This window comes from Pituophis catenifer, unplaced genomic scaffold (genome assembly GCF_029215685.1).
Source record: "Pituophis catenifer annectens isolate HBS135680 unplaced genomic scaffold, rPitCat1.0.hap2 SCAF_3, whole genome shotgun sequence".
NCBI classification, from domain to species: domain Eukaryota; kingdom Metazoa; phylum Chordata; class Lepidosauria; order Squamata; family Colubridae; genus Pituophis; species Pituophis catenifer.
The window spans coordinates 2,322,894-2,334,967 of record NW_027256883.1 but is presented as its reverse complement, the minus strand read 5'-3'; the positions used below and the strand labels follow the sequence as shown (position 1 = coordinate 2,334,967).

Here is a 12,074-nt window from a genome sequence, read left to right as displayed (position 1 = left end):
ACTACACATCCTCTCCACAACCTGTTCTCATTACCTTCTGGAAGGGGGCTTCGTGGTACCCGAAGCAGAACATCCAGATTCAGTCACAGTTTTACTCCATATAGCATCAACCTTTTAAACTCTCAAGTTTCTTCTTTCCACTAAGTATTCAAGATGGACAGTGGTTAACATTTATATTACTTTACCGTATTGATTAGCCCTTGGGCCATATCAAATTGCAAAGTTCCAGGCACAAATTATTACTAAAATCTGATAAAAACAATTTAAAATGGAATTGAATAAAATACAGAACATTTATATGAATTTATAAGCATGGGTGTAGATACACACACAGAGATTGTTGGGGATTGTTGGAGAACACAGATTGTTGGGGGCAATAGACTGACTCTAAACTGCTTAGAAGGGATTGTAAAACACTGAAGCGGTATATAATTCTAAGTGCTGTTGCTAAGTGGGAAGGAAGGCAGATAGGCAGGCAGGCAGGCAGGGCTGTAGTGGCACAGTGGTTAGAGTGCAGTATTGCAGGCTGACTCTGCTCACTGCCAGAAGTTCAATCCTGACCGGCTCAAGGTTGACTCAGCCTTCCATCTTTCCAAGATCAATAAAATGAGAATCCAGATTCCTGAGGGCAAGTGGCTGACTCTGTAAACTTCTTAGAGAGGACTGTAAAGCACTGTGAAGCTATATATAAGTCTAAGTGCTATTGCTATATTTAACGGAATTTCATTTTTAATGTGTGCCAGTGTGCCCACGGTAAAAAATGACAATGAAGGTTATCTTATAAGGCTCAGATGGGCGGAGTTCAAAATCTGGGACCCAGGATCCCAAAGGGCAAACTACGGCTACTTCAACGCTATTGGCTGCTGCTGGAGTCCCGTGATCGTCATTCTCAACGTTCTGTGACAGTTTCCCAGCCAATCTTGCAATCCTTTGCTTTCCCTCCCCACCCAGCAGCAGCCACTTAACCTTGGTTTGCTTCCACATCTCAGGTGGCCGTGACGAGAAAGCTCTACCTGCTCCTCCTCGACCTGCAGAAGGACAACAGCTCTTGAGCATCACTCTGGTGTCGCAAACTGAAACCCACCGGTGCCTGCTGTGGGGATCCGGACTGAACAACAAGACCCCAAATTATTGGGGGTTGTGGGCTCCCGTGCCAACCCCTGTGCGGTTCACCTCCAAAGTCTGTCCACGCCCACGTCTCTCCAACTCCGTTACCCTGCATCTCACAAACGCCTGTACGCAAGTCTCTGTGTCGCCTTTCACAAGGAGCTGGCTGGGGATTATTGGAGTGTTGGCCAAGTGGCTGAGAGAAAGCCCACCACGATCTGTTGGGTTGATAGAACAACCCAACCAAATTTTCTGCATTCCAGCGCGGGGGTGTGGCTGGACCAGATGCAAATCACTAGTAGGATGCAGGAAGAGGGATGCCGGTAACCACGGTGATGTCAGGACACGAGTGAGCTGCCTTCCCAACTCCCCACAGCCCGTCCACCTCCAAATCCGATGCATTTGTTTGCCGCTTCGAATCACAGTCAGAGAAAGCAGAGAGTCCCCGCAGGCTAGAGCAAGGAGGCGGGGGACGGCTCTCCAAATTTGGCAGCTTTAAGACTTGCGGGCTTCAACTCCCAGAATTCCCCAGCCAGGCAGAATTCTGGGAGTTGAAGTCCACAAGTCTTCAAAGCCACATTTGGAGACCGCTAGGCTAGGATGCACTGGCTGTAAAATCGGGGTGAGGGTCCCCCATGTGTACCCACCACCACCTCCCCTCTCCCAAACAAAAGCCTTTGGCAACACTGCCCCTTGATGTGCCTTTTCTTGCTTGGAGAATTGTGTGCCTTTTTTTTTTTGTCCTCCACCTATGAATGTGATCTGTGTGGAATCTGGTTTCTCCTTCTCTCTTTGCATTCCCACGCCGCTGACTTGCTGGCCTCGTGCACATCTGCACACAGACACCTTACGGTTTGCTTGCTCCAGATGTTCACGGAGGGGGCTTTCCTCCCCTTTGCTGTTCGGGGCTGACCCTTGTTAAGAACAGCTACCGGCTGGGAAAACCTCCGACTTCCCTTGTGTGAAGTATTTCATAACATCCTTTTCTTGAAATCGGAGCCCTTCGAGGAAGAAGGGATTGGACTTTTCCGATGATCCTCGATTTACGACAGTCGCGCCCCAAATGTCCTTTGCTTAAGTGAGACAGTCGTTCAGTGAGTTTTGCCTCTCTCGCCTCAGTTGTTAAGTTAGTCACACAGTTAAGTGAAGTCTGATTTTCCCCATTGACTTGTTATTATCAGGTCGCAAAAGGGAATCATGTGACTCCCGGGACACTACAACCGTCATAAGTACAAGCCAGTTGCCAAGCATCTTGAATTTTGATCACGTGACCATGGGGATACTACAATGGTCGTATAAAAGTCATCTATTTTTTTGTTTTAGTGCCGTTGGAACTTTGAACGGTCACTAAACGAATGTAAGTCAAGGGCTCCCTGTATTGTGGGGGGGGGGGATACCTTGTGAGACTGGACAAAGATGCTGTCAAGGGAACAATCAGGTAAGAGGAATCACAGACAGCGGACAAAGGAAACAAGACTGGAAAGAGTCTTGCAAGATTGGTGACGGCCTCCCAGGAGAAACTCGACAGAATTTGCGATCAGACGAGCCGATTCTACTTTATTGTAAATGCTGCATTGATAGAATCTTGCAAATCTAGAAGTACAATTCTCCCTTCCCCTCCTTTACCACCCAAGAAACTAGGGAGGGTTTCTTCTGGGCCTCTTGCCCCACCCATTATCCATCTCAGGGCTACGCTGCCTTTTATCTATCTGACCATTCCCAGGCAGCATCTCTTAGCCAAGTCTCCCAAGGTCTTCCCCATAGGCCATCAGAGCTCCCTCTTCCGAGATACGGATCGTTCTCTTGGCAGCATCTTTGTCCAGCCTCCCCAAGGCGTTTCCCCCACACAGGTAGCCCTCGACTTACAACCATTCGTTTACTGACCGTTCGAAGTTAACAAACCTTAACCAATTTCCTGACGGTGAGATGAAGAAACCAGTGGAACAGCTTTCCACCAGACATTGTGGGTGCCCCATCACTGGAGGCTTTTAAGGAGAGGCTGGACAGCCACTTGTCTAGAATGGGAGAGGGTTGGACTAGAAGACCTCCGAGGTCCCTTGTGACTCTTATTTTGTGGCTTGCCTCTAGAAGTTGTGGGTGCTTTGTCACTGGAGACTTTATGAAGAGACTGAACAGCCGCCTGTCTGAAATGGTCTAGGGTCTCCTGCCCAAATGGGGTTGGACTAGAAGACCTCCGAGGTCCCTTCCAACTCTTATTTTGTTAATTAACCAGTGGAACAACTTGCCTCCAGAAGTTCTGGGTGCTTCATCAGTGGAGGCTTTTAAGAAGAGATCGGACAACCATTTGCCTAAAATGGCCCAGGGTCTCCTGCCCGAGCAGGGGGCTGGACTAGAAGACCTCTGAGGTCCCTTCCAACTCTGTTATTCTTGATTCTGCTCTTCATTTAAGCCGTTTCTTGGCTTTTCGGGGTGTGTGCTGAATTTTGACGTTACCCTCCTTCCGGAGGGTCTCGCCTTCCCACCTTCCTTGCAGGTTTTCTCAGCCGTGGCTTCAGGAGCTGCGTCCCATCGCCCACTCCCCAGCACAGGCGCAGATTGATGGGTTGTGTAGCTGAGGCCTTGCAGAAGCCCATCCTGGGAGATGGGATCTTCTCTTGCCCCTCGCTGTACCTGGAATCAATGATCTCAGATTGGAGAGAACCTTCCTGCATTGCTACAGGTAGTCCTCGATTTACGGCCACAACTGAGAGCAGAATTTCTGTTCAGCAAGGCAGTTTTTAAGTTGAGTTACACCCAATTTTATGACTTGCCATGGTTATTAAGTAAACCACGGTGGTTACTAGTGCAGTCATTAAGCGAGTCATGCAGTCATTAAGTGAATCTGGCTTGCCTCGTGACCCAAGGATGCTGCCGATATCCCTAAATACATCCTGGGTGCCAAGTTGCCTTAATTTTGATCCTATCCTTGTGGCGTTACCGCAACAGGTTGTTAAAAGTATGATGAGCAGTTGTAATTCCCCCTCCCCTTTTTCCCCCCACCCTAGTGCTGTTGTCACTTTGCAACCGTCACTAAACAAAATGGTTGCAACGAGAGAACTGGCTGCACTGAGTTGAGTTTTGCAGGGGTGGATTTTAAAGCCAGGGTCCCCGGAATTGACAGGAGCAAATTTTGCAAGCTGCTCTTTTTTTTTCTTTTTTAATCTGCAAAATGATCTTTGGGGTTTTGGTGCTCCCACTCTTAAGCTCAGGAGCCTGGGCTCAAAGGAGGGCTTGGAGGCAGCTGCGCTAATTCTGGGGTGGGGGGGTTGGGCTCTCTTTCTTTCATTCCAGGATGGCGTGACACAGAAAAGCCGGCTCTAAAACCGGCAGCCTCCACGCATTGCAGATTTTCTCTCTGCTATCTTTAGAAAACAAAACGGTGGAAGGTTTAGGAAGATTTGCTGCTCTTTATCCAAATCCAATCCTAGCTAGCAGCCCTGATATCCCAGCCACGTAGGGAAGGCAGCTTCAGACAAGCCTTTAAAATCGTCTTGCAAGCTGAGTTGCCACTAGAAAGAGTGCAGAGAAGAGCAACCAGGAGGATTAGGGGACTGGAGGCTAAAACATACCATGATCGGTTGCAGGAACTGGGCCTGGCTAGTCTAGTGAGGAGAAGAATCAGGGGAGACAGGAGAGCATCTTCCAATATTTGAGGGGCCGCCACAGAGAGGAGGAAGGGGGTCAAGCTATTCTCCAAAGCACCTGAAGGCCAGACAAGGAATAATGGATGGAAACTGACCAAGGAGAGATTCAATCTGGAAATAAAGAAAAATTTTCTGATGGCGACAACAGTCAACCAATGGAAGAGAAGTTGCCTTCAGAAGTTGTGGGAGCTTCATCCCTGGAAGCTTTTGAGAAGAGACTGGACTGCCATCTCTCAACAATGGTGTAGGGTCTCCTGCTTGGGCAGGTGGGGTTTGGACTAGATGACCTACAAGGTCCCTTCCAACTCTTATTCTAATCACTGTCGTTTTAATCGGGAGTTGTGGGAGCTTCATCCCTGGAGGCTTTCAAGAGACTGGACTGCCATCTGTCAGCAATGGTGCAGGGTCTCCTTTGGGGGGGGGGGGGTTGGACTAGATGACCTATCAGATCCCTTCAGACTCTTCTTATGTAAAGCTGCCTAAAAAGCCAATGCAGCAGGGTTAGATGGGGAGTTCTGGGAATTGAAGTCCTTAAGCTCCTCTGGTAGAGCCTCCTGCTTGAGTGGAGGGGTGGACTAGATGACCATGTCTCCCTCCCTACTTTTTCTGTAAAGCTGCCTAATAAAAGCCAATGCAACACGTCTGGCTGGGCAGGGTGGATTTGATTTAAATCACTAGTAAAAAGGCTTGATTTAAATCAACTCGATTTAAATCATAATTTGTAAAGAGCAACTGTCATCTCTGCTACTCCTTTGACCCACTGTTGACTCACCGATAGTCCCAGTGTTGCAGAATATATGTGCTACATAACTAAGCTCCATTTCTTTTTTTTTTAAAACACTTTATTGATTTTTTTTAAGACAGATAAAATATAATATTTTATATATTTTAACTAAGCTCCATTTCATGCTGAATAAACTAAATTATTTATGTATCTTAAATAGAAAACTATCTTACGATAGATTTTTAACCCAAAAGTTTTTTTATTAAAATAAATTAGATAAAAATTTTAAAAAATCCGATTTAAATAAAAAAAAAATCTTATTTTTAAAAAAAAATCATTGATTTTTATCCACCCTGTGGCTGGGGGAATTATCCATAGGTTCCCAAGGTTGGCCACCCCTGGTAGGGAGCCTCCTGTTTTGAGTGGAGGGTTGGACTAGATGACCCACCAGCGACCAAGACCCCTTCCAAGTGGTATTTTGAATTCGATGGGGGGGAAAAAAAAACGTTCACACGGGATTTGGATGCACAAAAACTCAACTTTATTCAAACAAACTCAACGGCAAAAAACTTCCAACTTTCGAGCCCGTCGCTCGCCACGTCGGGGAGAAGTCCGGATTCGCCGCCTTTCCCCGAATGAGTCCCCCCCCCTTAACGACCCCCCCCATTTTTCCTTGCAACGAACTCCCCCCCCCCGTCCAACAATGGAAACGAACGAAAGCGGGGAGGGCAGCCTCCCGGGCGGGCCCCGTGGCTCTCACAGGCAGGCTTTCTCGGGGCTGCCGGGCGAGGGGCTCCGGCCGCCTTGCATGCTGCCGCCCGCGCCGTCGTTGCGGCAGATGGGGATGGGGACGGTGCGCTCCCAAGCGGGGCTGGAGCCCAGGCGGGGGGCTTCGATGCGGAGCCGGCCGGCTTCGGGGGCCAAGCAGCAGGTCAGCGCCTCCAGGTCGGCGTCGTCGGGCAGGAGCAGCTCCCGTCGCACCTCGCGGACCTCGTGGCAGACGCAGCCGTCGGAAGCCTCGCTCCGCTGGTCCCGCCGGCCGCACACCGTCAGCTTGGTGCCGTCCATCTTGACCGCCAGCTCGTCGGGGCAGAAGTCGCCCACCTCCAGGCCGAAGTAGTAGGTGCGCCCGTCGTCGCTCTGCTCCAGGCGGGGGATGCCGCTGCTCGAGCCGCTCCGACGGGGCCCGCCGCCGCCTCCGCCGCCGCTGCTGCCGCTCTGCCAGCCCGAGAGGCGCGGATAGGCGTCGAGCAAGCCCACCCGCAGCCGCTCCATCTCGTCCAGGTGGCTCTGGAGGTCGCCCACCAGCTGGTCCAGCAGCGCCTGCGGGGGCATCCCCAGCGACACGCACTCGAAGCTCCGCGGAGCCCCGCGGGTCAAGCGCAGCCGGCACTCGCGGGAGAAACTCGACATGGCGTCCAGGGAGCCGCCGGCCTGAGCTGCTGCTGCTCTTTCCACCGGCCGGCCGTCTAGCAAAAGGTGCCGCCGAGCGAGCGAGGAGAGGCGCGGGTGGCGGCTCCGGCTGCGGCTGCTGCTGCTGCTGGACTCGCCCGCCTCGACGACACTGCTCTGGCGAGGGCTGGGAGCGGTGTAACGTCTGGCGAGCCCGCGCGGGGAAAGGGCGGAGCGAGAGCCCGGCTGGCTTTGCAGCAAACAAAGTTGCCAAGTGTTGGGCCCGAAGAGGAGCAAGCGAGCCCGGGCGTCCTTGCAGACGTGACGGCGCTGGGTCGAGGGCTTCCTTGCAATCCGTTGCATCGTTGCATTCCATTGCATCCTTGCATTCAGTTGCATCCTTGCATTCAGTTGCACCTTTGCATTCAGCTGCATCCTCGCAGTCAATTTGCGCCCTTGCAATTGATACGGCGGCCGTCGAGCTTTGCGCCTTTGCAAGAAGGCGCGCTTTTGCAAGAAGTGCTGAGGAGAAGGAAGGGTTTTTTCGAGGCTTGCAGCTGCTGAGACGGGCTGGGAAGCAGGCGGGTCGAGTTGCCAATGCACACGCCTTCCTCGCCCCGAGCTTTTCCCGCCCTCGGCCCGCTTTTTCTTTTTTTTTTTTTTTTGCAAGGGGCGATGCAGGGAGGGGGGAAGGGGGGGCCTCAGATGCTGGAGATCGGACTGAATTGGGCCGATTTTGCACGTTAGATCAATTTTAGGTGCTTTTTTTTTTTTACAAATTTATGGAATTCATTTAATTTAATAACTAATTTAATTATTGGGCCCAGTTTGGTCTAGTGGATAAGGAGCCAGGATAGAAAGCTGGTGATGGGGGAATTCTAGTTTCTCCTTAGCCACGAAAGATGGCCTAGGTCGTTGACCTTGGACCAGTCTCCAGGTGACTGGGAATTCTAGTCTCTTCTTAGCCACGAAAACTCGCCTAGGTGGTTGACCTCAGACCAGTCTCCAGGCTACTGGGAATTCTAGTCTCTTCTTAGCCACGAAAACTGGCCTAGGTGGTTGACCTCAGACCAGTCTCCAGGTGACTGGGAATTCTAGTTTCTCCTTAGCCACGAAAGCTGGCCTGGGTGGTTGACCTCGGACCAGTCTCCAGGCAACTGGGAATTCTAGTCTCTTCTTAGCCACGAAAACTGGCCTGGGTGGTTGACCTTGGACCAGTCACCAGGTGACTGGGAATTCTAGTCCTTCCTTAGCCACGAAAGCTGGCCTGGTGATTGACCTCGGACCAGTCTCCAGGTGACTGGGAATTCTAGTCTCTTCTTAGCCACGAAAGCTGGCCTGGGTGATTGACCTCAGACCAGTCACCAGGCAACTGGGAATTCTAGTCCTTCCTTAGCCACGAAAGCTGGCCTGGGTGGTTGACCTTGGGCATTCACCGGGAGACTGGGAATTCTAGTCTCTCCTTAGCCACTGACTGTATGGCACATAAAAAAAGTCACGGTTATGGCTGCCATTTTGACTTATTTGACTCTCCTGGGGATGCCCGCTGCGTCTGTACACGGAGTGGTATGGAGGAGTGGGGAATTTATTCCCAAATCAAGCAGCTGCCTTTCAATTGATAGTTTTATTTATTTCTTTATAACACATGCATAACTGCCAGTTTTATGCAGGACTCTGGCTGTTCTCACAAGCAACAGTTAAATCATGATACAATGAATATATACATATATGGAGGAGGTGGGGCGGAGTCTGGGGGGGCGGAGTCAAAAGAGAAATCTGCCTAGATTCACAACCGACTTCAGAGGTCTTCAAACTTGGCAGCTTTAAGACTTGTGGACTTCAACTCCCAGAATTCTCCAGCCAGCATAGTTACGCTGGCTGGAGAATTCTGGGAGTTGAAGTCCACAAGTCTTAAAGCTGCCAAGTTTGAAGACCTCTGACTTACTTAGTGACAAATGGATCATCCCTCTTGCATTACCAAAATACAGGTAGGCCTCCAGTTACGACCACAACTGAGCCCAAAAATTTACGTTCCTTAAGTGAAACATTGGTTATGTGAGTTTGGCCCCATTTTACAGTAACCTTTCTTGCCACCGTTGTTAAGTGAATCAACTGCATTTGTTGATTTAGTCACACAGTCGTTAAGTGAATCTAGCTCACCCGTGGTCAGAAAGTTCCAAAAGGGGATCACGTGACCCCGGGACATTGCAACCGTCATAAATACTATATGAATCCGTTGCCACAGCATCTGTATTTCGATCACGCGACCATGGGGATGCTGCAACGGTCATAAGTGTGAAAAATGGTCATAAGTCACTTTTTTCAGTGCCGTTGTAACTTTGAACAATAGGTTTAATTGGAACTTAACGTGTGACCTATTAAAAAGCCACATATAGTGTTTTTACTATAATGCACAAACCCATCTCATCTCACCCTATAGTACCAGCTGGGGAGGAAATCTAGATTTTAAGCGCTCTTCAGAGTTACCTGCCTAACTTCAGCGGCACCAAGTGTTCCATACGGCACGGCCAGTCATGGAAAAAACCTCCTTCCCAGCTCCTATTGTTGTCCCAAATTCGGGTCTGATCCTGGTGCCGAAGCCAATAATGGACACCAGACACGAGGTGCAGATTTTCTGTTTGCTTTTTATTGGCGTTCTCCAAGGGAAAGGGTTCCTGGCCAAAATGCCAAAAACCAAGAACAAAAGATTAAGTAAGCTTTATACATTTTCACTAAAAGAGAAGGCGGGACAAGGCGAGATAATAAGAAATATCATCTAATAAACATTTTAGTAATAATTCTACAATTTGTTCTATTGGTCTCTAGCTGTCCCTATTCCTAAACCTTGGCTAATGAATGCCCCAGGAGTTATCTAAAATCTAATACATTTTATTGGCTGCAGACCATCTGTATTCCTAATTTTTAGCTGAGGCCTGCAAGTTGTCTAACTCTTGTTACTTTTATCAGTTTTCTAACTACCCAGAATTATTACAAGATTTACACGTGCATATTTCCTGTAGATAAGCATTCTTTGTTCTTGCCAGACACGCTCCGCAATTACAGGCTTCCTGATTTACTTTCAAGTGTGTGGCATGACCTGGCTTTATTTTAGCGTACAGCCCATCACTACCAGATGGCAATATTTAGGGGAAGGGCCTAGGAGGGCCCCCACCCTAACTGAGCTGGTAAAACGGATAGATATCCTTAGGGAAAGATTGTCAAGCCTCCAAGTATCATGTCCCAAAAAATAAAGTCCAAGGCATCCATCTTCCTAATAGCTGATAGAAAAAGCGTACAAAGACTACAATAAAATATGGCTACGTATAGGTCATCTTCAATGTCGACAAAGATGCCCTGCAGATTTAACAGGGTAACAAAATTGGAAGGGACCTTGGAGGTCATCTAGTCCAACCCCCTGCTGAAGTAGGAGACCCTACAACCATTTCAGACATGGGGCTGTCCAATCTCTTAAAAGCCTCCAGTGATGGAGCACGCACAATTTCTGGAGAAAAGCCATTCCACTGATTTAATTGTTCTGGATCAGGGGTCACCAACCTTTTGGACCTCAGGGACCACTAAATTCATAATTTTAAATCCCGCGGGCCACTAATACGAATCCAGCGTGCTGCTCGTTGAAGCGCCTGGACTCCCAGTGACGGGATGGGGTCCTTCAGGCACTTAGCTTGGCTGCCCGTTTCTGCAACCTTAAACACTCACTTTGGACCTGTTTCCTACAGAAAACAAAACACTAGAATCTCTTATCTCTGTCCCTCTCTCTCTCTTTCTCTCTCTCTCTCTCCTCCCTCTCTTTGTCTCTCTCATCTCTCTTTCTCTCTCTCTCATCTCTCCCCCCTCTCTTTGTCTGTCTCATCTTTCTCTCTCTCTCTCATCTCTCCCCCGTCTGTCTCTCTCTCCTCTCTCTCCCCCTCTCTTTGTCTGTCTGTCTCATCTTTCTTTCTCTCATCTCTGCCCCCTTTCTGTCTATCTGTCTCTTATCTCTTTCTCACTCATCTTCTCTCTCCCCGTCTTTGTCTGTCTGTCTATCTCTCATCTTTCTCTTTCTCTCTCTGTCTGTCTCATCTCTCTTTCTCTCTCTCATCTTTCATCTCTCTCTGTCTGTCTCTCAACTCTCTTTCTCTCTCTCCCCCCTCTTTAACTTTAATGGCTAAATAGCAGACTCCGTTTAAAACAGCTATATATATCATTATAGACTTTACACTTTTTGTCAGAAACAGGCGGTGTGTGTGTTGAAAATTTTTATCTCACAAATTGTTGTTTACAGATAGATGGTCCAGAAAATGTTATGGAGGAGATTACTGCCAGGATGGGGAGAACTGCCCACATCCCAGTGCAGACTTGGACTGGGACAGTTGACTTACAACTGGTTTGGCAGTATCTTCTCCCACTGGAAAAGGATTGGATTTCTAGTGCTTTTAGTCTTTGGAGATCTCCTCCTCCTCCAGTTTCATCCCTCTGATCCAGCGTACGTCACCCATCACTGGGATGGTAGTCTTAGCCTCCTCAGTATCCACTGACCCCCCCCCCAACCCGGTTAGATCAGCAAAACTCACGGTCCTTAAATGCTCCCCTAGTCCACCATTGACAGGAAGCATCCTATCATAAGAAAAGGGAGGAAAATGAAAGGACATATTGACACGAATCAATCTAACCTCTGCTCTTTTGCTTCTGTTAAAGAAGTTCCTTGTACTATTTGCCATGGTTAGCTAGTTAGTTAGTTAATTATATTTATATACCGCCCCCTCTCCCGAGGGACTCAGGACAGTGAACAGCCAGCAAATAAAATACACAGATACAAAAATTTAAAACAATATTAAAATCCAATTAAATCAATTTGGCCCATAGTTAAAAACCCTATATTAAAACCCCTAATTTTTTTAAAACAATTCTTTTTTAAAAAGAGTAGGGCAGGCCAGCCTGGCTTGGTGAAACAAAAACGTCTTTAGGGCAGTTCGGAAAGCACGAAGGTCAGGGATCCGCCGTATCTCTGGGGGCAACTCGTTCCCGAGGGTAGGTGCCCCCACAGAGAATGCTCTCCCCCTGGGGGCCACCAGCCGGCATTGTCTGGCCGACGGCACCCTGAGGAGACCCTCTCTGTGGGAGCGTACTGGTCGGTGGGAGGCTGTTGATGGTAGTAGGCGGTCCCGTAAGTAACCAGGTCCTAAGCCATGGAGCGCTCTAAAGGTGGT

The 12,074-nt window shown here is 48.9% G+C and overlaps 1 protein-coding gene across 1 annotated transcript in view; it reads left to right on the top strand.

Annotated features, from left to right (window-relative positions):
* Nucleotides 1-1,963, top strand: part of NAPRT (nicotinate phosphoribosyltransferase) — a 32,316-nt gene extending 30,353 nt beyond the window's left edge. The window contains exon 13 of the mRNA XM_070940255.1: nucleotides 990-1,963. Coding sequence (XP_070796356.1) covers nucleotides 990-1,052 — 63 coding nt within the window. The 3' untranslated portion in view covers nucleotides 1,053-1,963. The remainder of the gene's footprint in view (nucleotides 1-989) is intronic.
* Nucleotides 1,964-12,074: the final 10,111 nt, after the last annotated feature.